This window comes from Balearica regulorum, chromosome 22 (genome assembly GCF_011004875.1).
Source record: "Balearica regulorum gibbericeps isolate bBalReg1 chromosome 22, bBalReg1.pri, whole genome shotgun sequence".
NCBI lineage: Eukaryota > Metazoa > Chordata > Aves > Gruiformes > Gruidae > Balearica > Balearica regulorum.
This window is the reverse complement of record NC_046205.1, coordinates 614,502-642,046: the sequence shown is the minus strand read 5'-3', so window position 1 is coordinate 642,046 and position 27,545 is coordinate 614,502. Positions and strand designations below refer to the sequence as shown.

The 27,545-nt window shown below is 42.0% G+C and overlaps 1 protein-coding gene and 1 non-coding gene across 2 annotated transcripts; both read left to right on the top strand.

Moving 5' to 3' along the window:
• Positions 1 to 173: 173 nt before the first annotated feature.
• PPP1R8 (protein phosphatase 1 regulatory subunit 8) lies at positions 174 to 27,513 on the top strand. The gene is made up of 7 exons (XM_075773932.1): positions 174 to 442; positions 13,867 to 13,927; positions 20,719 to 20,872; positions 21,495 to 21,715; positions 22,411 to 22,555; positions 23,730 to 23,794; positions 24,808 to 27,513. The coding sequence occupies exons 1-7, from the start codon at positions 378 to 380 to the stop codon at positions 25,159 to 25,161; spliced, it is 1,065 nt and encodes a 354-aa protein (XP_075630047.1). The 5' UTR covers positions 174 to 377; the 3' UTR covers positions 25,162 to 27,513.
• Positions 17,208 to 17,373, top strand: LOC142604873 (small Cajal body-specific RNA 1). The gene has a single exon (XR_012838712.1).
• Positions 27,514 to 27,545: the final 32 nt, after the last annotated feature.

Genomic DNA, 27,545 nt, shown 5'->3' with positions numbered 1-27,545 from the left:
CTGCTGGGCGGTAAAAAGTTGAGGCGCTAAAACGGGGTTTTGTAAACCTGCTCCTCAGAGGGGTTTGACCCGGGCTGTTCCCCTGCTCTCACACTTTTTACCGACTCTCCCTGTCCGCACTCTCCTCCTCCCGCGGCAGCGAGGTGGGGCGGCCGCCAGAGGCGACTGGGAAGGCGCGTCGGTGGACGGGGCCGGCGGGCGCACGGAGGCAGAGCAAAGGACCGGCGCCGTGCCGCCTCACAGCGGGCCCGGGAGGTGGAGCCCCGCCGGTGGCCCCGCCCCGCCGGCGTCGCGCGGGGCACGCTGGGATCGCCTCCCGCGCCGGTCCGCCAGCTTCCCATCCTGCCCTCGGCCCGCCTGAATGGGGCAGATGCAAGATGGCGGCGAATGCGAACTCGGCCGGCGGCGGCGGCGGCCTGTCGCTCTTCGAGTGCCCCAGCTGGTGAGCGGGCGGGCGGGCTGGGGCCAGCGCCGCTCCCCTGGGCCGCTCGTCCCTGGATGTGCCGCGGGCCTCCTGCGGGATGCGACGGAGCGCGGGTGTCCGCCCGGCCGGGCTGGGCCGAGCCGGGGGAGTGGCGCCGGGCCGCGGGGCCGAGCCGGGCGGCGGGGCAGGGCCCGGCGGGGGCCGGTGTAGGCCGGGCGTGCGTGGGGAGCATGGGGCGGGAAGGGCCGTGGGGCTGAGGCCGTTCGCCCGGGCCTGCTCTTCCCCCCGTCCCCCCGCAGAGGTGGTGGCCGGGCGCTGCAGCGGCGCTGGGCCTGTCAGGGGGTGCGGGCCCGGGGGTGCAGCCCGGCGGGTGCGCCCGGCGGCAGCCACTGCCCGCGGGCTGCCTCGGCTTAAGGCCACCGGGCAGCGCTAGCTGAAGCCTACAACGCTTATGGAATCATGGAATCACAGAATGGTTTGGGTTGGAAGGGACCTTAAGGACCAGCTAGTTCCAGCCCCCTGCTCTGGCTTCCCGGAGATGCTGTGTCCCTTCCCAAGGGCTTAAACAGAACATGTGATTGATGTAGGACAAATGAAATTTTCTGCTCAAGTTATGCATTCAGTATGAGGATTCTATCGGCTTGAAACTAAACCTGGATATTTTTTTAATTATATTGATTTAAGACGTGAGGGCAAAGTGATGTGTTGGAGAAGCATTATCAGGACCATGAATTTGGCTGGTTTTAGAGTCTTAGAAAAGTCTGTGTCAGACAGGATCTCTGAAAATCATTTTTCCCAACCTTCTGTAAAAATCAGGGCCTTAGATTAGGTTACCTGGGGCCCTGTTTCATTTGCTTTGAATTTTTTGATACATTATTAAATAGATCTTTGCTGTACCATCTTCTTTGGGTCTCAGAGCATTGATCATTCAGAGGATGTGTGCAGTTATATTTTAAATCGCATAGAAAGTGATACAACTTTATATCTGAAAAGTCAAGCATTTTTATGAGCTAGCTATGTATGTGCATGCATGATTGCAGCCTTTAATTGCACAGTCATCTGGCTTTTACTACAGGTCCCCTACCTTTCAGTGCCTTGATGATAGTGCTCAGTGACTGGATGCTTAATGAATCTGCTTTTTATTTTTTACCTGTTTTATAAACGTCTGCTTTAGTTAGTAAAACCATTAACTGTCTCATGGAAAAGCATTGCTCATGTATTTTAGTATTTTATTTGTGCTGAACAGACAATAACAAGCATCTGTATGAGACAAGATGGTGCTCCGTAAATTGATGAAATGATAGAGTAGATAAACCCAAAAATTATTCAGTGTTAGTGCTTTCTGGATGTTCAACTTGAAATTTGAAATATCATATCTTTAATTTTCTTAGTGTTTTTATAAAATAAGTGTTCACAACTTGTATTACATTCAGTGGTAAATTTGAATGACTTCTGCCTTTGAAAGCTATAGATTGAACAGCTGGAGAAGCATAACTTGTGAAATGCTTAGTTTCAGTAACTTGCATGCTACTGTGGAAAAATTCCTGAATAAATACTGGGGGGGGGCGGGGGGGGGCAGGGGGATGGGGACAACTGTAACAACTATAACTGTGAGGGCCTTGGTAGCTACATACTTTCTGTCTTCCGCCACAAACAGAGCAGGGTCTTCCAGCCAGACAGCTTTCTTCACTCTGCTGGTGCTGACCTGATTCAGTTTTAAAGCACGATCCGTTGTGCTGAATGATAGAGAAATGAGGTGGAAGGGGTGTCAGGGACGTGATCCAAGCCAGGCTTTCACACCCGAGAGTAAGGGCATCACGTTCAGGTGCCAGGGCCTGATTCATTCTGAAATTTCTAAGATTTTTGGTAATTTGCTTTTTGCAACCTGAGTGTGCTTTTGCTATAATGTTCTAAAATCCTTCACGGGTAAGACAAAGGTCGTATATGGACTCTCTCCTTATGCATTCTAAGGAAGCTCTTTATTTCCCCTTGCTCCTCTGTTGTACGCACGCACATTGTAATATTTTAGAGACTGAGTTTGGGCAAGCTGTATGTTTAGACCAGTGTAGTGAAAGGTATACCTGATACAGTTTGATCTTAGTCAAATTGTCATGTGTAGATGTGGCAATTAATATTAGCGAGAGATTCATTTTTGTGTGGAAAAACAATATTTTTCCTTCTTTTGAAACAGGTAAGCTGTTGTTTCATAAGTGTTTAAAAGCAAACACAAAACCCCTGTAGCAGGAAGCCAATATGGATAGCTTCCAGTTACAGTGTTTATATTCTGCTGAATAGGCAACCGAAAATGGGAAGTATTAGGTAGTTATGGCTGGTGATATTCCACTGCCTCATCCCATAGGAGGGAGGAGCTCTCCTACCAGGTGCATTTATTTACTTCTGGTTTATTTTCTAGTCTGCAAAAAGAAAGTAGGATATATTTCATGTTAAAGCTTTATATGACTTTCACTGGCATCTACTGAATTACAGGTTCTAGCTCACAGTATTAAAGTATTTCTTTCTTTCAGAGCAAACCAAATAGCACACCGTTATGATATTCAGTCAGTGATGGGGGTCTCACAGGTAGGATTCTCCAGAGAGAAAGTGGATTGCAGTAGCAGGCTTGGACCGATAGTGTTGTTATTTGAAGCTCTGACTACCAGAAAGTCTCAGTGTAAACATATCCTGTGGGATCCTTGATGTCTTACGGAAGCACTGAAAAGTCTTCTGTATAGGTAGCAGTTTAAGTCCTTGTAAGGAGGGAATTGGGTGACAAAAAAACATGGAGTTGCAGAGAGTCTTCATGGTCAGCAGCAGCTTCTTCTGTAGTGAATTATCTTCAATCTCATCAACCTATATTAAAATCAAAATCACAGTCTTTACCTATATATTTATTTTTTTGCCTCTTAAGTAGAGCTGCCTTGGGGACTGCAAACACCAACCATATGAGAAATATATCTTAAACATAATCAATAGAAATAGCTTTTTTTTTTCTTGTATTTAAATTGTTGCCCATGCTTTTGAGGTTTGACTCCATCATTGTATCTGTTATAGTGTTTTAGTATCCAGTTTCCAGAAAAGACTTGTCTACTGAAATTCAAGGTTTTCATTAGATTTAGTTCTGGTGTTGATTTAGGGTTTGTGCTGTTATAGGTTATTTCTTCATAGTCCATAAAATATTTATTCTTTCTTTTCTTGTATTTCTGACAGTTAAACCAACTCAAGACAGATGAAAAATAATGAATGCTGTCTTAATAGTACTTGCTTATGCCAGTACTTGTTTCTGCATCTACTGTAATTCCTTTATATGTGTTAGCAAAGACACGGGCTATGCATTTAAAATTGGAATAAAGATGCTGCCAATACTTTCTATGGATTAAAATTTAGCCACACCATGAGATCAGAAAATGTATTTGGATAACAATTACATATCCTAGTTTTATTAAGACTTTTGCATACCTTCTGAGGTGGTTTTAGTGAGTAAAAACAATTTCCGTGAGGCACAGGTGGAGTGGGTGTAGTTCTGAGGTGTCCATCAGATGTTTCACTGATACTGCCTGTCTGTCCCTTTGTCCTGGTTTAACCTGCATTTGGGATTGTGAATCTTTCTTTACTCTCTATCTTGATGCACCATTAGTTGGGATGTCAAGCTTGTTCTGGAATGTACATACATTTGAAATAGAAATGATTGTTGCCTTTAAAGCATAATCTTCAGTTTGAGCCAAGAACAGGCCATTCCTGGCAATGATTTTACACAAATTTCTGGAGAGGGTGAGCGCTGGAGTTCTGGAAAATCCACCTTGTCCTTGAAGTTAGGCGTGAAGGTGTGTACAGTAGTCACATAGGCCGGGATTTTTAGGAAGTGGCTAAATTTAGGCTTCTGAGTCCACATTTAGAAACCTAAATAGTTGACCTAATTTTAAACTGACACAATAGAATTAAAGTTGTCCCATCTATGTCCTTAATAGCTACAACTCAAATTTTCTCTTTAGGCTGGCTAGGGCTTACTTCAGTGAGGCTGCTGAGTTTCAGCTGGATATAGGTGGTGTAATCCAGTTGGCATGTCAATGTTGAATCTCAGCCTTGTCAAAGAGATACTGTCAGCTAGTATGTAAAACTTCAGTTCTGTTATTCAGTACTCCTAGCTGGCATCACATCCCACAACGTTAATAGCTTTGTCCTCTTTTTCTGAAATGTTTTATTTTTGTTACTCAGTATGCTCCTGCCAGGGTAAGCTCAGCTTGGGCTTTTCTTCATCCTCTTGATTGTCTGTCCCTGGTTTTTTTTTCCGTTACTCTCTAGTTCTGCAGTAGAGGGTTTGCCATCAATGGCAGAAATAATCTATACAGATTCCTCACAGAATTACCCTGGCGTAAATGCACAGAGCAGTGGACTGACCTGTGGAGCACAAGGTGAGGAAACTGAAGAAACACATTTTTCTGTTTCTAATACAGAAGCAAGAGTTTTTGCTTGTAGGTGTTTTAATCTTTTAAAAAACTACACTGGAACTTGGTTTTGTTCAGTGGCATCCCTCTTAAATACTTCATTACTAATCATTCTAAGCAGTTGGTGCCTTCTGTAAAGCCAACCAATTCATACATGTAGCTGCTATGGGAGAAACTGGGCTTCACCGTGTCCAGCTCCTAGACTCTATGGTGAAGGAACTAATTATTCAAGGCAGGGAAGCAGATGTACTGTGTCCGCCAAAGGCTTTGTCAGATGAACCAGCTTTCTTCAAGACTGTTTCTTTCAGAACACGCAGCAAACGATCCTTTTGGGAAGCGATAGAGGGATTCATACAAAAACTGTAAGTGCATAAGGAACTGACTTTGAGGAGGCAATAGCAGTTGAATAGAGTCTGTGGGCTGACCCTTTTAGTGTTGGATTTTTTTCTGAGTTACCTTGACAGAAGTGCCCACAATGCTCATTAGTGACACAAGCATGGTCAACATAGAGGCCAGAGTATTATGCAGTCCTTTTGGTATAATTTGAATACCAGAACAGTAGAAACAAGATAAAATGTAGAAGTGTTAAGATGGGAGATAGGGACTAAGAACAAAAACTTCTTAAAGCCAGAAATATCAAATTATTATTACTTATTCAGAAGTAAAAGGATACAAGTTTATATTCAGAAATAAAAGGACAAGAACACAAGTACATAGGCTAATCACAGGATGACCATCAATCGCCACTATCATACAACTGTTCAAAAATAAACAGAAAGACTAATACTCTACCTGATGTGTAACAATATGTATCTATTTGTAAGGCAGAGTGCTGTTGTAGAAGGCACTGATGAAAATGTGTGGTCTGTATTACCTGTACTTCATAAAGTTCAATTCAAACTGAAACAGATGCAGTGGGAAAATTCATTGATGGGGAAACAGAGATCTTACTTTGAGACAGAACAGAGCTTTTGTTGTTTAGTGAAATAAAAACAACACCAGTTTTCAATGGCTAAAGTATTTTTAAAGAGTCATAGTATTGGGGATTTTTTTAATAGCTGAAGAGAGAGAACAAAAAATTTAGGATGGAAATGAAACTATCAGAATAACAAGGCTTCAGAACAGCTTCCTAGTAGGCATAAAGGTTACAGCAATGGCTGGACTTGCTGATTCTGGAGGTCCTATCTTTTCTGCTTCTCATTTCTACATTTAGAATCATAGACTGGTTTGGGTTGGAAGGGACCTCACAGCCCGTCTAGTTTCAACCCCCCTGCTGCGAGCAGGGACACCCTCCACTAGCCCAGGTTGCCCAAAGTCTCATCCAACCTGGCCTTGAACACTGCCAGGGATGGGGCCTCCACAACCTCTCTGGGCAACCTGTGCCAGTACCTCATCACCCTCACAGGGAAGAATTTCTTTCTAACATCTAATCTAAATCGACCCTCCTTCAGCTTAAACCCATTACCCTTGTCCTGTCACTACACTTCCTGAGAAACAGTCCCTCACCATCTTTCCTGCAGGCCCCTTCAGGTACTGGAAGGCCGCAATTAGATCTCCCCAGAGCCTTCTTTTCTCCAGGCTGAACAATCCCAACTCTCTCAGCTTGTCCTTACAGGAGAGGTTCTCCATCCCTCCGTTCAGCTTCGTGGCCCTCCTCTGGACTCGCTCCAACAGCTCCATGTCTCTCCTGTACTGGGGCCCCCAGAGCTGGACGCAGTACTCCAGGTGGGGTCTCATGAGAGCAGGAATAGAGGGGCAGGATCACCTCCCTCGACCTGCTGGTCACACCTCTTTTGATGCATCCCAGGACATGGTTGGCTTTCTGGGCTGCAAGCGCACACTGCCGGCTCATGTTGAGCTTCTCATCAATCCATACCCCCAAGTCCTTCTCCTCAGGGCTGCTCTCAACCCATTCCTTGCCCAGCCAACCCTCGATCCCACTGTCCATGTCGCCGACAAAGATGTTGAACAGTGCTGGTCCCAGTACTGACCCCTGAGGAACGCCACTCGTCACTGGTCTCCACTTGGACATTGAGCCATTGACCACAACTCTTTGAGTGCGACCATCCAGCCAATTCCGTATCCACCGAGTGGTCCATCCATCAAATCCATGTCTCTCCAATTTAGACACAAGGATGTTGTGTGGGACAGTGTCAAATGCCTTGCACAAGTCCAGGTAGATGACATCAGTTGCCCTTCACTTATCCACTGACACTGTAACCCCATCATAGAAGGCCACCAAGTTTGTCAGGCACAATTTGCCCCTAGTGAAGCCATGTTGGCTGTCACCAATCATCTCCTTATTTTCCATGTGCCTGAGCATAGTCTCCAGGAAGGTCTGCTCCATAATCTTGCCAGGCACGGAGGTGAGACTGACTGGCCTGTAGTTCCCTGGGTCTTCCTTTTTTCCCTTCTTAAAAATGGGGGTTATGTTCCCCCTTTTCCAGTCGGCGGGAACTTTGTCGGACTGCCAGGACTTCTCAAATATGATGGAGAGTGGCCTGGCCACTTCATCCGCCAGTTCCCTCAAGACCTACGGATGCAACTCATCATGGACTTGTGCACCTTCAGGTTCCTTAGATATTCTCGAACCTGATCTTCTCCTACAGTGGGCGGTTCTGCATTCTCCCAGTGCCTGCCTTCTGTGACCTGGGCAGTGTGGCTCAAGCACTTGCCAGCGAAGACTGAGGCAAAGAAGTCATTGAGTACCTCAGCCTTCCAGCATACCTGTTCTCACTCTGAAAATGTAGAAATAATCTTATCAAATAATCATTGCATTGTTGCTCACGTTCATGCTTAACATTCATTTTCATATTTAATTCAGTGCCATTTGAATTAATTTTTTAGATGTCATAAAACCTGTAGTTCACTCTAATAGAATATTTATGGCTCTGCTCTCAGGAATTAAATTTTGTATACACTTTCCAAATTTCACTGTATTCTGTGGAGACTTTGTTCCTGAGTAAGTAACCAAGGGAACCAGAGTGAACCAGTAAAATCTAGTTCTGTGTGGAACTGCATTGTAACAAGAAAACATACATAGTGCCAAGGTGAAGTTGGGCGAATGCTTTAATACAAATGGAATGCTTTGTTCAGTTGAAGCAGCCACATTTCTCATCAGAAATCTTCCATAAAATACTCCTAGAACACAGGGCAATTTTTTTTGTGTTCAGGAAGGGACTGTAATCAAGTTTGAACCACAAGCTCTTTTAACTGTATTTCTTACAACTGGAAGTTTGACAATTATTTTAATGCTTCTAAGAGTAGAAGAAATCGTAAATGCTTGTCATGAACCTGGATTTTTTTAAAGTTCCTGGTTGTGTTTGTGTGGTTGAGGTGGTCTTTCTCTAGTTTATACTAGCACTCAAGAGGGCTGATTTTTATTTTTGTTTTCAGTAGGATGTTTTCTCAAGCAGTAGCTCAGTATCATGAGATTCGTTTGCAGCATCGTAGTCTGATTTGAGTTTCCTGCACAACTGTTGTCATAAGTGATTTTTCTCATTTCTTCATTGGCTCCTTTTTTCCAGACGGCATAAAAACATCACAGCCCTTGCAGAACCCTGCTCTTTCGTGATTCTTAATCATTTACATTCCCTCATGGTGACACCTTAAGTCTTAAGACAATTTGATAATTTTGTCAAAAGCTTTGTAAAAAATGCCAATCTGCTGTACTGATAGCCATGCTTACATATTCTTGGTTGTCTCCAGTAATTCTGGTAGATTGTGTGATGGTTCTTGCCTCCTCAAAAACCATGTGAATTCTTTCAAGTATTATTTTTAAGCATTATCTCAATCAAAGATATCGGAAGGTGTACTACAGATGGTTAGTCTGGAAAAGGAACAACTGAGAGATCTGTTGGGTGTCTTTGAATAGTGGACAAAAAGTCTATAGGAGACAAGTGTTTGCTGTCCTTTTGAGGAGAAGAACTAGAGTTTGCAAGCAGATCTGTGGCCAAATAGTGGAGAGGGTCTTTCAGCTATACGTAGGTGATCTATGAAATTGTTTGTGTGAGATTCTGTGAATGCATTAAGTTTATATGGGTTCTTAGAGCAATTTACATAGCTAGCTACTTAAACGGATAGCAACTATGGCACAGGAAGTCCTTGAGTTGGTAACTGTTGGAAACTGGGAGAGTATTCCTGCGTGAGGCACCTGATACTGGTTACTGGAGGTAGTTTTTATTTTGCAAAAGGTTACTTAGTCTGGATTTGTCAGTTTGATCTACCTGATACAATTCCACGGGAATGTGAAAGATAAGTAGAGTTCTTGAAGTCGTACAGAAGCAGTATTGCTCTCTTGATTAAATAGGTCTCTCATTTTACAAGAGAAATGTTCTAAAGGAACATGAATACAGTATTTTGGACCACTCTGTAAATAGTACACGTCTTGTATGCAAGTCTTGAAGAGTATCCCATTAGGAATATTTTGAGTATGAAAACAGTCCATTGTGTAACATTGTACAGGTAGTGAACAACATAGTCGCTATTCCCTACTCATTTCTCATCATCTGTGGAATATGCTTGCTTTCTCTTGCAAGAAGTCAACTGATTTGGCTGATAAATATCAGTTTTATCCAGATACCACGTTAATTCCTTTCCCAGGACATTCAACTCATCTTAAGCAAAACAGAAACTATTTCAGTGCTTGGTTGCGTTCCATCAAACAAGACATTCTTTCAGCATGGTCATTGTTGTCTTGGGATTCTTACAAAGGCCGAAAGGAACAGATTATGTGTGATTCAACACAAGGTTGAACACTTCTTTAATCCAAGAAAAATGTTTTGTTGTCATTGGGAGAACAGTCATACCCCACAAATCATCACATTTTCAAAGGATAGGTACTGTTGAGTATTGAAGTGCGGATTAGATGACTATTCTGGTCCGGCTATTATTCAATTTCTATCTGTCTGCTAGTTCTGCTCAGAAATAGTTTTTACAGCTCTGCCCTCTGCTGCTTGCTGAGGGAGGGGATGTGGAGAGGGAGGTGCTGATCTCTTCTCCCTGGGATCCAGTGATAGGACATGTGGGAATGGTTCACAGCTGTGCCAGGGGATGTTTAGACTCGACATTAGGAAGCATTTCTTTACCAAGATAGTGGCCAGACACTGGAACAGGCTTCCTAGAGAGGTGGTCGACCTGTTGGTGTTTGAGGCATTTGAACAATGCCCTCAATAACATGCTTTAACCTGGTTGGCCCTAAAGTGGTCAGGCAGTTGGACTAGATGGTCATTGTAGGTCCCATCCAACTGAAATAGCCTATTTTGTTCTACCAGTTTCCCAGTCAGAACTTTACTGTATGTAGTTTCCACATCACTCCTGAAATACACTTTAAAATTAGCATCATCAGTTGATACCTTCATTTCTCTGACAGTGACAGTAGTTTAAGCAATAGATTGCTAAATTGTCAAGTGTAGAAAACTGTTATTTGACATCTCTTAGAATGCTTGGCTAAATACCATCTGAGTTTGTTCTTTTGATCAATTCTTATAAACTTTCTGATGCTTCTTTGAGTTCCTTGGAGTCATTCTTGGTGAAGAAAAGCTCTAGTGTGGGATGTCTTCTCACCTCTTCTCTGATCATGTTCTCCTTGCCAATCAGCCTCATTAATTCTGTGGAAGGCTTCTCTTCTCCCAAGTAAGCCTGTGGCGATTCAGCAGGCAGGCTAAAATACTTTGTCTCCGTTAAACTTACTGAACTAGTGTTTATTAACAACTAGACCATTCACAGGTCTTATTTTAAGGTCACTTGCAGAATGCTGACCTGTGGAGAGCAGAAGACGTTCAGGCAGTGTGGACTGTGATATGCAATCTGGAAGGCACAGAAGCTTCTCATTTCTCTCTTTCAAACACACACATTTGTGCTGGAGCCAAGTTCTGATGTGAGATCATTTGTCTTGGAGCACTGCTAAGCCTGGCTGTGTCCGTATGTGTTCTACAGAGAGGAGAGTTTGTTGACCTCAAGTAATTCTCCATCCTTCAAAACAGTGTAGGAAAATTAATTTAGTGGATATTTTAGCACATTAGTTAGTGGGAGAGGAGTTTTTTTTAATATTGGAAATAAGAGGGGAAAAAACCTGCTCTCCTCTAACAGCACAGCACCAACTTTCTAACAAACTTTCTTCTAGTAGATTTTTGCAAGAGATTTCCTTTCAGTGTTTTACTTCCTTGATCCCTGAGGTGAGGGGTCTGATAGGGCAGAGCATGTGAGGAGTTGTTGATGCTTCCAAATACAGCCATTACTTCTGATCTTTGGTGACTCTGGAACTAATTAGTTTTGAATATAAAACTGGAAAATCTTTCTACTGTTTTTCTTTAAAAGGCTTTTCAAGAATCTAACTTCAGCACCCTAAGCTGTGACATTGATTTAACCTGTTCCAAAGGGGGTTTCTACCAGAAATTATTCTTTTAACTATGTTTTCATGGTATCATAATCAGTATTTACAACTTTGCTGTGTTCAGTGTTTTGCAGGCATAGGTAGATAGGGGAAACACTGTTTACAAAGGATTCTCAGTCCAAAAGAAGCCAGAGAAGACAGAAATTTTTTCAAGCACCTTAATTCATAGCTGAAGGCACTATCTTGTGCTACTGCTGGGCTTTTTTTCTGTGTTCAAAATAGAGTTGAAGGTAAAAGTAGAGTAAAAATAACAGCGGGAATGAAACTAAAAGTCAGGGGAGGGAATGAAAAATGAGAGATTGTACATGGCAAAAGATGGCCATCAGACAGGGTTCAGTTTACAGAAGAGGAAAGTGGTTGTACTAGAGCACCTGGGAGCTTTCCCGTGACCTGACAGGTATGTTGAGGATGTTGTTAAAATGTTTTTTGGGACAAGCTGACCATTGAGTATCCAGGAAGAGATCACTGAAAAGAAAAGCAGAGGCCAGACTGAGTAAATAAGTAGACTTGCTTGTAGAATTATTTTGTTGAAAGGTTTACTTATTTGGAAGAAAAAAGAAAAAAAACAAAAAAAAACAAAAAACAAGGGTGGGGGAAGTAGCTTTTGTTTGATCAAAGTAAGGCAGGCTTTGTGAAAATTATCAAAAATTGTGTCTCAGAGCAACTAGAACTTGGCAATTTCAGTGGAATGGAGAAAGACAAGTTTGCCAGTGCTCAGAGGCAGAGAGAAGAAACACTGAGAAGTGGACATGAATCCATGACTAAAACCTGTCTTTCAATGAAAAATGAGTGCTGAGATCTGAGGGGAGCACAGGAAGAGTCAGCAATACTTAGGTGTAGCCTGGCTGTCTGATCCTAGAGCAGTACTTCAGAGGAGGCGGTCGCCTAGCTGTGCTGGAGTGACTGGAAGAGTCAATCCTTCATCAGCTAGCTCATCAGACAGACTGTGTATCTTCTTTGGGAGCGTTTTTACTTGCTGGTCTTTCCTCTATACCGCCATAATCCCATTTCTAGGAAGCAGTCACCTTTGTAGCAGATTGCCCTGGAGCATCCTCTGCTTTTGCTGCTGCTGTTTGATCATCCAAAAGAGTAAGAATCAACATCGACCATATCCATCTTTCTTGTTAGGATGTACTATCCACAGCCTTAGAAAAGGGCTTGGTAAGAAAACTTGTGAAAGTCCCAACTGGCATATTCAAGAAGGGTCAGAGAAAGGTCTAGCCGGCTGGTATAATGAATTTGGAGCAAGAATGGAAAATGCTTGTGCAGTACTTGAGAGTGAAATGAAGTAGAAATAATAGAGGACTGTGTTCTTGTATGCAGTATGAACTCTAGGAGAGCATGTGTATGGTAACCAGCTGACCTGGGGGCGCAGAAGAAACCTTCAAATTGTAAGGCACGACCCAGAAAGGTGAACATCTATATTTAACCTCCTCAAACAACTTCAATTACAAGTGACCTTTCTTTCTTTCCAGCCGTGCTGAGAATGTCACTACCCATTGTCACGGCTCTCTTGGCTTGCTCTGTGCAGTGACCAAAGCAGTAAATGGAAATGTGATTTCCTCTGCGGTTGTTCTTCAGGAGGGCAGCGGTGTAGCTGAGAAGCTATCACCTAGAAAGTTGGTCCAGACATAGAGACAAGCAGCACTGCTATTATCAGTGAAGGAGTACTAGATTTTGAGAGATCTGAACAGAAAAACAGAATTTGCTGTCAACAGCCAAAGATCCTATGTAGTGAAGGGCAGCGCATTGATACCAGTGTGGTGTCCCAGTTTTGAACAGTGTAAACACCAAATATCTTTTCAATGCTGCTAATCCTCATGGGTTCTCCTGTGTGTTAGCGCTGTTTGGCTGTGCGTCGTCGAGTCCTGTGCTCCCTTTGCCCAAGTGGGAATAATGCTGCTGGTGAATCTGTTTCACAGAGGTGAGCAGCGGTGGAGCTGTAGGGCTGGGGGAGCTGAGCTGCTGTTTGAGAATTTGGCAGAGGAGGATTGTACTGTTGTAGCGTACATCTAATCTCTTCATGTTACCTGTGTTGGTAGGAAAGTTTGATTATAGGGTGAGTGTGGAGGAACACTGGTTATTGGCCAACACTTTTCTAGTATCACAGGTGTGTGTGGAGCCTCTTTGGGTTTTTGGCCATGACCAGCCGTAGAGGGGAAGGATGGTAGAAGTTTCTGTTCCTCTCAGCAGCTCAGGGTATAGACTGACTGTTTTGAAGGTAACATGAGAAGACAGAACCTTCAAGCCAGGCCCTTAAGAAACAGTCCCAGCCTATCCCCTTCTCTAGTTGTTAGCCTTATACCATGTTCTCTTAGGAGCTGCTCTGTTCATTTTGTAAGTTAGCTATTTTTTACCTGGAGAAGTAACACTTGAAATGCCTTGTGTCCTGTTAGCTTAACTGTTACTGTAAAAAATCATGTTTTATGTGTTCTCAGAAGGAATCTGCAGGGAAGAAAACTATGGGATTTTCATATTTTCCCTAAAATAAATCTGCTTATAGCTATGTAGGTTTGGTCCATAGCTCTATTAGAGTATTAGCTCTAACACTAATAAACTTTTTATTAAATATTTTGATACTATACTTTCCTTTCTTTATTTTCCAGGGCAGGGAAACCTCCACCTGGCTTACATCTGGATGTAGTCAAAGGAGACAAACTCATTGAGGTATGAAAATAGATTTTGTATGTATTTGGTGTATCATATGCATAGGCACCAGCAGTAGAAAATTTCCCAGCATTTTCCACGCTTATAAGTATTTCCTTTCTCTCTCATATTCATTATTTTCAAATCAGTTTGGTTTACTCTGAAACTTGAGAATTAAGTGAATTTTCCCTTGCCTCTACTCTAAGGCTGTTTCATACTATGCAAGGCTTCCAGCAGCTATCTTCTGATTACATGCACTGCTTGAAGGGATACAAAACTGCAGTGCTCAGCTAGCAAACAATGACACTCATTGCTCACCGTTAAACTTGCCCTAGTAAGAGAGAGAGGGAAAAAAAAAAAATGTAAGGGAAACCCGCTATTTTGCAGAGCCTTATTTCTTCCAAACTTAATTTTGGACCAAAGTTGACATTTTGTTTCTTACAAGATACTTCTATAGGAGGTATCAGACTGCAGCCAGGAGGCACCTTTTCTTAGGAACTTGAGGAGCAGAAACATGGGGAGAGATATCCCAAATCCAAAAAAGTAAGAGTAAAACTCTTCACTTTATAATACTTGTTTGAGATACTTGTCTGGTCAGTTTGTTCGTTTTACAGTAAGGGTAACAAGGTATCCTGTGTTTGACAAGATTGTTGCCCTGTCATACAGTATGAAATACAGTATGATTTTTTCATCCCATGTTCTACATTGGAGAACAGTGTTAGAATTGGCACAGATACAATGAGTTATTTTTATTGCAGCATAGGAATTTGTCTAATACACACCACCTCATTCTCTATTTCATATTTTGTCTTATATTTATTTTGTCACTGTTGATAGCTAGAGGTCATCTTATATTACTGTTGTACTGATCAACATTCAGATTTTTCAAAAGGATATTTTCCAATCAAAAGTAGTAAATAAATTTTTAAAAAAGGCTCTTTATTATGGTTGACAGAGAGGACCCAAGCCAGTGAATGTATTTTAGCCATGGAGAGACTCCTGACTTGCAGTTGACTGAAATGGGGAAATGTTTCTGGGCAGCAAAAGTTTGCAAAGTTGAGCCAACTTTTCTGAACAGAAAATGAAGAACTCTGTGTTAGATCAAGACAGACTTAGGTGGCTTAAAACCTTGAATGGTTTGTAACATATGCTACCACAGGAACATCAGACAGTATTAAGTGTTCCTTCTGGTGTCTAGGAGGAGAGATTTACTGTTTAAAATTTGGTTAAGTTACCAGAATGTGCTTTGCATAGGAAAGCAGATAGACATGTCACAAATAGGTATCTCTCAAATAAATTTGTCTTTTCCCAGGCCAGAAACCAGTAAAACGAGGCTTTTCTTTGTAGTACATTACAGTTGGTTTTACTGACTGTTTTGAGAGGGTGCTCTTACTCTGGATTTAAAGACACAGAAAATTGGCAAAGCCAGTCTTGACCTAAAAGAGATCTTTGCTCAGCCTTAATGTGAAAGGTATTAGATACTAACACACATTTACTACATCTTCAAAGTTGCTCATTAGTTCATACAAGACATGACTGGGCTGGTTCGTACTAGCTACTCAGACTATGTCAGAGCTGTCCTTCACTGGCTCTTCCTAGCTTTTGAATCCTTTGCATTGCATTTGTCTTCAAACCATGGACCACGTATTCTATTTCTCATGGTACTGTTACATGTTCAGAATTGTTTTCAGAGATCAGAGAGCTGTAGTAGAACTGCTCAGCTCAACTCAGCCTTCTCACTGCCACCCTAGCAGCAGCATCTGGGGTAGGGATTGTACTTAGCCCTGGGTTTTCCAGTATTTCTTTCAGGCCATGTAACGGGATTCAATGAGCAGTTGAATGGCAGTGACTTTGGGTTTTTTTGTATGTTGCAAGTGGCCAAACGTAATGCAGCCTTCCCACACAGGAGACTTATTCTATGAGATGAGTTTTTTCTTGTCATGTTTCTTTTGGATTTTTGAGTGTGGAGAGAGTGAGCTTTAGGATGAAAGAGTTTATATGGAGTTCTCTGCTGAATTAATCCTCAAGTGCTAGGCAAATGTCTATCATGGGAGTCCTGGTCAAGACTGGAAAAAAAAGCAGCAAAATGCCGGACGGAAGCTGAGGATGCACCATTGCAATGTGTTGATAAATCAACAGTCAGGAGTATCGTCCTGGTGGTGTCAGACTCTGAGGCTGTGCTGCCCAAAGCGTCTGGACCAACAGGAGGCCCACGTTGGCTTTGTAAGCCTGGGGTCTCTGTTTGCATTGGGAAGCGAGTGGTACAAACATCCTGATTCCCTCTTCCTACCATCCACTCTCTTAACCTAAGAGAGGGGGTTTTTTGCTGTCATGCAGAGCAGTGTTAACAGCCAGTGCTAGTCCACTATCCATGTACTTCGAGGATGTGATCAGAGAGCTTACAGAGTGACTGCAGAGTTTGTTTTACCTCCCGAGTATCTGATGTTGGCTATCAGTGTTACTGAATCAGTGAGGTTGTGGTGGGTTGACCCTGGCTGGAGGCCAGGTGCCTCCCAAAGCTGCTCCGTCACTCCCCCTCCTCAGCTGGTCAGGGGAGAGAAAATATGACAAAAAGCTCATGGATCAACATTAAGGACAGGGAGAGATCACTCACCAATTACTGTCATGGGCAAACTAGGCTCAACTTAGAAAAAATTCATCTCTTTTATTATCAAGCAAAACAGAGTAGAATAATGAGAAATAAAACAAAATCTTGAAACACCTCCTCCCACCCCTCTCTTCTTCCCAGGCCCAACTTCACTCCCCATTTCTCTCCATCCTACCCCCCCAGCATCACAGGGGGACAGGGAATGGGGGTTGTGGTCAGTTCATCACACCTTGTCTCTGCCGCTCCTTCCTCCTCAGGGGGAGGACTCCTCACACTCTGCCCCTGCTCCAGTGTGGGGTCCCTCCCATGGGAGACAGTCCTCCACCAACTTCTCCAACGTGAGTCCTTCCCACGGGCTGCAGTTGTTCATGAACTGCTCCAGCGTGGGTCCCCCATGGGGTCACAAGTCCTGCCAGCAAACCTGCTCTGGCGTGGGCTCCTCTCTCCACGGGGCCACAGGTCCTGCCAGGAGCTTGCTCCAGCGTGGGCTTCCCATGGAGTCACAGCCTCCTTCAGGTGCCTCCACCTGCTCCAGAATGGGGTCCTCCACGGGCTGCAGGTGGAATGAACAGCATTTGAACGTGATACACGTGTTTCCCTTTTTGGTACATGTGGCAAATAGTTTTTCAGTTTTGTGTCTTATGGTAGACAGCAGTAACCAAGGAAGAACGTTCTTAAATCTTGTAGATTACCAAGCACTTGATACTAACCGAGCCATCCGTATCCCAGGTCTTGGGCAGAGGTCTGAGATACACCTTGTGATTGCTGGGTCTGAAAAGTGCAACATTAAAACAAGCCATGAAGTGTTTAAGCTCAGTGTTTAAAGGATAACACTGGGTTATAACTCAGAGGCACAGAAAATTTTGGAAACATTATCTTGCAGTAAAGGCAATAAAATTATTTTCTCTGATTTGTTGCAATATTTCCAATTTATGAATTTGTTTGTGTCTTGGCAAAATCTCTTGAAATGCTGTCAGGTGAGAAGGGTACTGCTTTGTGCGTAATGGGTGCAAATGAAAGCTCATGGGACACTTCTTTTGGTTTCAGTTGTTGGACCAATTTTTACGGTGCTTGAAATCATCAGGTAACTGCTTGCAGAGCTGAGCACTGAAATATGGAGTAATGAATCATCTTCTGAAGATCCACTTGTTTCTATCAGTTGTGTTTACCCAGGATTTTTTTTCAAATACACAAGAATAAAAGGAAAAGTTAGTGCTCATCTTTCTCACAAAATGGAATCGTACAATTCATCAGTACAAAGGTAGTGAATGTGGGTCCTGAACTGAATGAGTAAGGTACTACCTAATATTGTCATAAATCCATTGCTATGAAGTTGAATCCTCAGAAAACCTAACCAGCATTTCTCAAAAGATGTATTGTAACAAACACTATGGTATTCACAGATCAGTAGCTAGGTGAAGCCACTGTGATCAGGGAATATATCCAGTGAGACAAATGGAATGATAGGTATTGATTAAGACTTTCAGGGAGAAGCGTAACAAAAGCACACTGGCATGAAGAATGTACAGGCAGGAGACTGATCTATTTACAGATGGAAATTAAAAAAAAAAAAAAGTGAAATAACATTCGACCAGAAAGGACTGATGAAACCATCTGCTAATTTAAGCTCTTTTTCAGTGGCTTTTACTTTCTGATTGATTCTGCGGGGAGGGTCTTGTGAAAACCAGTATTTGTAAAGAGACAGAAAGTGATAATAAAGAAGCCAGGTGAGAGCAGAATCCAGTAGACTGTTTCAGTATATTGATTTCTCAGGTTTGTTTTTTTATATATACTGAGGCTTTGAGGTACGTTATTCCCCACCAGGCACAAATAGATTCAGAGGAGAGACACGCATGTTTTGAATGTCCCATTTGAAGGAAAATCACTTGTATTTTGCATTTGTGCCTCATTTGTCACCAGATAATGAGGTACAATTAGCAAATGAATTGCTAATTAAACCCGATTCCTGTCTAATCAAATGAGATGTGGACTCACAAAGAAAATGTTTTTGTAGTTAAAGCCTCAGTGTTGGCACTCTTGTGGATTTTCTGCCAGCTTATGTATCACTGAGGGTACTGACAAAGTTGTCATTCTATCTAGCTGTTTTCACAGAACTTCTTGAAATTTAATATCTTGTAGTGCTGGTTGAAATTGGCCAGTTGGTTGGGAGGTTTTTTGGTTTAGTAGTGGATGTTGGGAGCTGATAGATATGCACACAGCTTGATCACCTAAATCTTATTTTAAGAAAACAGATCAAAATATGTAAGTCAGTAGATTTCATAAAGCATTTATTCTCATGAAATCGTGCTTAAAATGTATACCTTGAGTTATTTGGGAATAAGACATTAGCAGATTATTACCTAAGGGACCAATTAATTGTAAAGTTGTCATGATATAAACTAGTACGGAGTCAATTCATTCTTGTAGTGACCTAAAAGAGAGAATAAACATACAGAAATAAACTAAATACTTATTACTGAATACCAGATTACGAGAACTTGCAGTGTGGGGGCTGACAAGTGTTGAGCAGAACAATGAGAAATCCAACCTAGTAAATGTAGAGTGCATCTGGGGGGGTGGGGGGGAAATCTGAGAAGAAAAAAAAAAAATCACTGGGGAAGTGACATCTGAATGCAGCAGTGGTAAAAGCCTTGAAATTTATAATCGGTGGGCAGGTAAATAGATGTAACTTTGCAAGGTGATTTGTAGTAGAAAAGGAGGTCCATGCAATTTTTATGCTTGCAGATAAAGCAGAGGGATATAAATACTATGTCTTATCCCAAGCTGTCTCCTTATTTTCTGTATGACTTGGTAGTGCCACAGAATAAGTAACTGTCTAGGTGCTCACTGTATCAGTCTGATAACTCAAAAAAAACCCCAGACTAACTACCTGTAACTAGTCTGATACGTTGGCTCCTTCTAGCCGAGCATGTGGGTTAAAGCGCTGGCAAAACTGAGGAGAAACAACTGATTGACGTGAATGCTGCTGCTGGAAGGGGAGGTCCTACCTCAGCACAGTCCTAGTGTGTGTAATCCATTGCTTCACTGCGTTACGCATCAGACAAGGCAAACTGATTCAGTCCACTAAAACAGTAGAAGACAAATGCAGCAAAAAAGTGCTTTGCAAGGTGAAAACTTTGCTCAGGTATGTGGCAGTGCAACGGAGGGGAGGATTGTATAGCTGGGAATGGAAGGAAGGAGAGGAGAAATCCTCGTGCTCCAGCAAAATGTTAATTCAGCTCAGACCATCTGATGAAAGCAATGCTTTCCTGAACTGAGATCTGGTTTTTTTCTGACGGAAAATGTACAGTCAGCATTCCCTTAATCATGCTGTTGAAACATGGTATGAGCTTGGTAAATGTTTCAAAAAGCAAGAGAAGCATCTGTTAACAAATCTGTAGTGCATTTGACTTGCACAGCTGGAAGCAAGAAAACACAGGTGAGATCAACATCTTGGAATATAGTGAGAAAGAAGGCTGCACTGCTTAGGTACTTCAGCATTCAGCACATGGATTTCCTTTCAACAATGCTGTCTGTTAATAGAAATATGATGTGTATGCTGTAGGACTGTGTCAGCTTGTTCCTTTGCTTTTCAGAGATGGTTTATGAAACTGATATTACAGTATGTAAGATCTTGGTTGAAGAAGAGGTTAGAGCTAGGATGAATTAAGAAGAAATGCCTAAAATTAATGGTTTACTTGAATAGACTAGTATGGATTCATATCACAGTACATAGTCAGTATAGTTTTACATCTTTATAATAAAGGTCCTGTATGTCCATTTCTATAGAGAAATATAATTTTGATGTTCTGTGTCAGACTGGAAATCATTTAGGATAGATTCTTGGCTTACAAAAGGCCCCAGGTCATCTGCATCAAGGAATATGTAAAAATCACTGGGAGCAGATGTGAGAGGGAATCTTACATGAGACAGTCTCACTCTTTGAAGAGTTACTGTCCTTCTCAGGCTGTCATGTATTGGCTGTTAAAGAAGGGAATAACTGGGACTCTTCTGTATTCAGTTGTTTTGACGTTACAAAGTGAAGATTTGAGTTTCTGTATTTAACAGTCAGACAAAACTGAAATATTAGCTGTTGATGTTTGTTTTGAATTTACTCTGTTTATTCATGTTCTTGAATTTTTTCAGGAAGATCCAAAAGATTATAGGAGTCTAATATGCTTCTCTGTTTGATATTCTACCTCAGAAACTCATCATTGATGAGAAGAAATACTATCTCTTTGGGAGAAATCCTGATCTGTGCGATTTTACCATTGACCACCAGTCTTGCTCTCGGGTCCATGCTGCCTTGGTCTATCACAAACATCTCAAGAGGGTTTTCCTCATAGATCTAAACAGCAGTAAGTAGTGTGACACTTAATCAGATAGAACTATGATATTTCAGTGCCTAAACATTTCTGAATCTGAGACACTTTTTCCGTCTTTATTTTTTTTGTTGTTTGCACTGTGTGGATAGATGACTGTAATCTGAATTAGCATCCTAGTGAAAGATTTGCAAGTGTTAGGAGCAAAGGAGTGTTTGCTCCAGTCAGCTTACATCTGCTTCACCTGGTATTTAAAACAACATTTCTAGACTCCTAAGAGGCTAAGGAAGAGGCCGCCTTTTCACAATTTTAATGAAGCTTTCTCTTCTGAGGGTGGTTTCCCAAGATCTAAAGCCTGACATACTGTTTTTTCCACTGAGGGAATGATTCCAGACATGGTACATTGGGATTTAGAAGAATCCAGAAAGTAAATGGTGTTTGTCATTTATTGCCATGACTTTTTGAGGACTTCTGATGTGTGTTATCTTAGTTCATGGGATCTTAGGTAAAATGTACATAGCTAATGTTTTCAGCAGTACCTCAGTGACTTCTCTCTCAGAGAACCAGGTACAGTTTCTGAACTTCTCAAGACTTGAACTTGAATACTGTGAGCCCACACTGATGACTAACAGACTATTTTGCATTTTGATGTTCTCAGCACATGGCACGTTCTTGGGTCATATTCGTTTGGAACCTCACAAACCCCAACAGATACCCATCGACTCCACAGTTTCATTTGGCGCTTCTACACGGGCATATACTCTGCGAGAGAAGCCCCAGACACTGCCATCAGCAGTTAAAGGAGATGAGAAAATGGGCGGTGAAGATGAAGAGCTCAAGGGCTTGCTGGGCCTGCCAGAGGAGGAGACAGAACTTGACGTGAGTACAATGGCACGTTGTACCTAGATGGCATTTCCAGCTAAACGCATAGCATTCCCCGTTTGTTTGCTTAGTTTCAGGTTCTTTATTTCTTGGCCTTGAAGTTAGTCTGAGGTGCCTTCTGCTGGCTAATACACACAAATCGTCTCGTTCTGCCGTGATAAGCCTGTGATCATGCCGCTTACCAGAATCAGTGACCTAATAATCCTGCTATTCCAATGGTCTTCTCAGAAAGTGTTACTAGGGAGTATGCACTCTCCAACTAACATTACCCCAGGTCAGGTCAGGGGTGATTTCCCACACTGTTCCCCATTGCCAGATAACAGTGAATGCAGCCCTGCTTTCTACAGTTAGCTGGTGAAGAGGGAGAAAGCAGTGTATGTGGCACTCACACAGGATTGTGGAGGTTGGAAGGAACCTCTCAGGAACATCTAGTCCAGCCCCCTGCGCAAGCAGGGTCAGCTAGGGCAGGTTGCCCAGGATTGTGCTCAGTCAAGTTCTGAATATCTCTGCAGGCAGAGACTCCAACACCTCTTTGGGCAACCTGTTGCAGCAGTGGAGCACTCTTTCTTCCTAGGGGCCTAAAGTTGAAGCTAAACAGTGTGCTGTGGTCTCTCCATATGCACGATCACATGAGTCAATCAGACTTCATACACTAGCTGCTTAAACTATTTTGTCTCCATATTTGTCATTAGAACCTGACAGAGTTTAATACAGCCCACAACAAAAGAATTTCCACACTAACCATTGAGGAAGGGAATTTGGATATTCAGAGACCAAAGAGAAAACGGAAGAACTCTAGAGTGACATTCAGTGATGATGATGAAATCATCAATCCAGGTAAGTAGTTTGCTTAATCTTTAGTTGATGCCCTTAAGGCCCTCGATCCAGCATTCTCACAGGGATTCCTCATGACTGCGTATGGATGAGAACAGAAATTTGCCAGTCAATATTTGGGATCTGCTATGTCAGAGAAGCTGCTATATGTCTCACTTAAATCTTTGACCTCTCTCTGTTTCTTCTCTTCTACCTGTAAAATGCCTGCATGATTTGTGCAGGACAGGGATAACGCACTCGACTTCATTGTTCAAAATTCTATCAGATGTTGGAAAAATCTCGTGGGTCCAAAAGGAGGAAGATGGTTTAATTTTTTGCCACCTTTAGAATCTAAACGGGAATTGAACTTGTTTGTTTTTTCTCTGTACCTTAATGCTTTCCTTACCTATTTCCTGATGGGTATCTGTCTCAAGCTCAGAGTTTTTTGCTACTTGTCTGCATATCTGAAACAAGTCATGCTCATTCAGAATGATGCTTCTAAAGATGTATCCAATTCCTAATTAGTCATTTTTCTCCCTTAGCTGTTTAATATTAATGGCATTGCTATTAATGATATTTTATATGGATAATATTCCTATTAATAAAGAGTAGGTTATTAATGAGCATGCATTTTAAAATATAGTCTGGAGCTAGTTTCATTTGGTAGCGTATACAACCCAGAATAACAATTTTGATTTATAAGGTTATGCAATTTAGTGCTCAGAACATCCTAATGTAAACTGCAGACATTCGCATTGCAAAAAAGGTAATTTGTACAGACTTTCAGAGACTCTGCATTGAATTCTTCTGACTCCTCCGTCAAGGTCCCCCAAGGACTTGTGGGGCTCGCTGTTGTGCCTTTGAGCACACGCAGTGCCTGGCAGCAGCAGCAGCTCTCAGCCCAGAACTCTGCTCTGTCTGATCAGTGCAAACTGCCCATCCATCTGTTCCCCTTCCCCATTTGAGTGGAAGCCTTTTGTAGCAGACTATCTGGTGAGCCCACTGTGAGATGAAGCCACTAGGTGTCCCCTTAGCTCCTCTCGTGATTTGGGCATGCTGGTGCTCACCCAGAGCTACTAGAGCGCTAGCTTTGAGAAAAGGTCCACGTACCAATTCTTCATATAGGTTCCTTTCCCTGACAGATGTTCTGTCTTTTCCTGTATTCTTACTGAAGTCTTCACTGTTCTTGCTTTTACAGAGGATGTGGACCCTTCTGTTGGGCGTTTCAGGAACATGGTACAGACAGCAGTAGTCCCTGTTAAGGTACAGAGTCATTCCCAACTTTCTAATTAATACATTACATTGATGAACTCGCTGTATGAATTACAGCTTAGAAACATCATGTTCTGTGGTGGAAAGTGTTTTATTGTTAAGCAAAAGTCACGTTCGTGTTTCACAATTGTCTTTTTTTTTTTTTTTTAGCAGACTTGACCATTTCCCTTCAAATCCAGCTTTAGCTCTTTTTCTTTAATAACACATGGGATCAATGGCAAATTCTTTTCCTCCCAAAATGAAACACTTCCCAGAAATTCAGTATGGTAGTTCTAGGCATCAGTTAAAATTACGGGAAGTGTGGAAAAGAAAAAGTAAAAATGAGAAGTTGTTTGTTTAAATACTGTAAGCGCTAAAGATTTTCTGTGGTTGTCTACTAGAACTATCATGGTTTAGACTTTGCTCCAAGATGAGTGTGTTGCCAGTGCTATATTTAATTTGAATATGCTAGGAGTAGGGAGGATTTGCAAAACTTCGGGGTAGCTAAGCAACAGTGTAATAACAATTTCACTTGTTGCTGGTATACACTAAATAATGTATGTGGAAAAAGATAACTACATAAACCCCAGACTGCAGGAGAATATTCAGATGATCAGGAGCTAGATAAAATCGCGCAAGTGATCTAGAAGTTGTTGTTTCTTACTGTGGGGGAAGGAGAGCCTGTGTTATTGACTAAAGACCTACTTGGTCTTGCATTCAGGACAAGCTCAAGACTGGCAAGCATGTACAGGAGGTAAAGAGATGCTCAGACCTGATCCAAGTTAAACTCGAGCTTCAACTTCTGTTACCCCTTCCTGCATTGTGCACCTTTAAGAGTTTATTATTACATGGTTTTCAAGGAAACCCGGAAGAAATCTTCTGGGACAAAGATTGGGGCACAGTCTGTAACCACTTTCTGTGGCTGGTCTAGGTGCCTTTTTGGGGAAAATGGCATTGGCATCCAATTTAAATAGCTTGCTTGTTTCACGTATTTTGAATAATTCTTTAAATACTTCTGTCTACAGAAAAAACGGTTGGAGAATCCAGGCTCATTAACCACAGATGATTCTGCATCACGACGTATGCAAAACTTTCCCTACAGTGGAGGATTATACGGTGGTTTACCTCCAACTCACAATGAGGCAGGTTCCCAATCTCATGGCGTCCATGGGACAGCGCTCATTGGTGGTCTGCCAATGCCCTACCCCAATCTTGCCCCAGATGTGGACTTGACTCCTGTTGTGCCCTCAACAGTTAACATGAACCCAGCTCCAAACCCTGCTGTCTTTAATCCTGAAGCTGTGAATGAACCCAAGAAGAAGAAATATGCAAAGGAGGCATGGCCGGGCAAGAAGCCAACCCCTTCCCTACTGATCTGAGTTGGGTTTTGTTGAGGGAGGGTGGGAGTTAATGAACTCCAGAAACTGTTTATGTGCAGTATCGTCTTTTTAAAATTTCAATGTCCTAACCAGATGTAATAAGACCAAGATTGGAGAAGCGAAATATCCTTTAAAGATCTGTCTTCAAATGTTTTTATATGTCTGTTTAAAAAAGTATAATACAGCTCCCATCTCCTTTTGAACCAAAATATCTGGCAGCCTTTTCTTAGCCATTACTATCCCCAGAGGTCTTTACTCTGAATTTTGATCCATAAGTTGAAGGGGCAGAGTCATACAATTTAATTATCATTTATGGCATGACCCTGAAAATTGCTGTATTTAGGTGTCATGCTTACTATGAGTAATGTTGTTCCTGCTGGACTTGCTCATAGCAGGTTAGCTGTATCAGAAGTAAAAGTTTGTGGGGCCAAGCCTTTCAGAAATCCCATTGGTATGAGTTCCAAAACTTCCAAAATATAGGTCAGCTTTTATTTTCTACGTTTTCAAAACCCCACCAATATGGGGCAATTTTTTTTTTTATTTTTTTTTTTTTAGTTTGGCTACTTGTTTTAATTTCCACCTAAAACACTACAGCATCCTGTTAGCTCATGAGAATGTGGAGTTGAGATGGAAAGAAATAGGTGGGCCTCCTCAGCCATGGTCCAGTATCGTGTGATGGAGTGCTGTGTGGATGGGTAAAGGGGTGCACACACGGATGGATCTCAGCTTGTTTGAGTGGTGGATACACGCTATCTACACTATAAACAACAAAGTAGTGTTGACTCTCTACCCTGTGGTAGCTTAAGGTGGAGTTAACACAGAGAAGAAAAGTTTCTTTTAAACTTGGTGGCCCTTTTAACTTAAATAGTTTCATTTTTATTTGCAAATGGAACTTGTGAGCTTAGAGTATATGTGAGTATATGTAACCAGACACATAAAAATGAGCAGCCATCAGCAGTGTCAGAGGACTTGCATGTTTAACAATTAAAACCACAATCTAAACACTGTTTTGGCTGCTAGTAATAGTGGGTAAGAATTGAGTGCTACTTAAAGTTAGAATATGAGGTCTCAGTAGAGAACCTGCCTTGCCTTGAATAAAGCAGTGCACAAGTTGGTTTCCTAATAGTACATTTTTTAACTACTTCATCACTTTTTCCTGTTGAATAAAATGAGAAGCTTGATTTGAATTGTTGCTCTAGCCCTTCCAATCCTCGGTTTTAGATTTCAAAAATCTGATTCATGTGTATTCAGACACTATGTCTTTATACAAGGTAAGGCCAGAGCTCTGTTTTTCTTAGGTTTACTCTGGATTTTTTTGCATTCTATAATGCAGTTCAGCTATATATAGTCACATTCCTTTGTTGTTTGGGGAATTTCTCCAGGAAGTGTGCACTAGAATGACAGTAGTATACCCAGCTCTTCACTGTGTACAGTGCTGTAGCTGTCTGGCTAAGTGGTGGTGCAAAAATCTGATGGTTGCTGGAGCGGTGTGCTGTGTGCACTAGACCTGTTCTGGACAGGTGCTCCAAAATCAGTGTGACTTCTGCATCAGGAGAGTGATTGCTTCTATCATGTCATTGAGGTAAAAACAACCTAGTAGCTACCCAATTCACAAGAGCAATGGCTTTAGAGACTGGTTTGTTCCCCTCCCCGCACCACCGTATCTAGCTCAAACTATTATATGGATGAATACAGTACCTTCTCCATGATATAGTTGTGCAGCTCTGTGTTTAGTTGCTTTTGAATATGATTCAGTCCTCAGATATTCTGCTTCCAGACACTCCATGCTGCCTCTTAAAATCTTTCTCCCTTCATTTTTAGTTTTGCTTCTTTCTGGTATGTAAAATTCTCTTTTTCCAGCCAGTCTGCTTTATGAAGGCAACTCTTTAGGGTCAGACTAGTTAGGGCAAGTAAAAGTTGAACAGGTTTTCTTCTTTTTTTCTGTTGTTTTTTTGTTTTGTTTTTGGGGTTGGTTTTTTTGTTTGTTTTATTGCTTTGGGGGTTTTGGGGGGGATGGTGGGGTGTTGTGGGGTTTTTTTTGTTTTGGATTTTTTTTGCAAGTGGCTCTTTGCAAGATTTTTCTTGAAAAGGGAAGCTTTACTGCTTGCTTTTTTTTTTTTTAAAAAAAAAAAAAGCTCTTCCCCTCCTTGGGTTTGAACAAGCTCTCATTATTTTAGAGCTTAGGGGACATAGCTGGCCAGTTGCGGAGGGGACAGTGTAACATCTAGGGGCTTTGTACAGAAGTTTGTACACTTGTGTAATATGTAATAGGCCTTTTCACACTTTCTGTTGAGCTTTTTACCTGTAACCTTTACTATGTTGTAAATTAAATGCAGATTTTGCCAGTTTGGAGAGTGTAGTGTGTTCGTTCCCAGTCTACACTT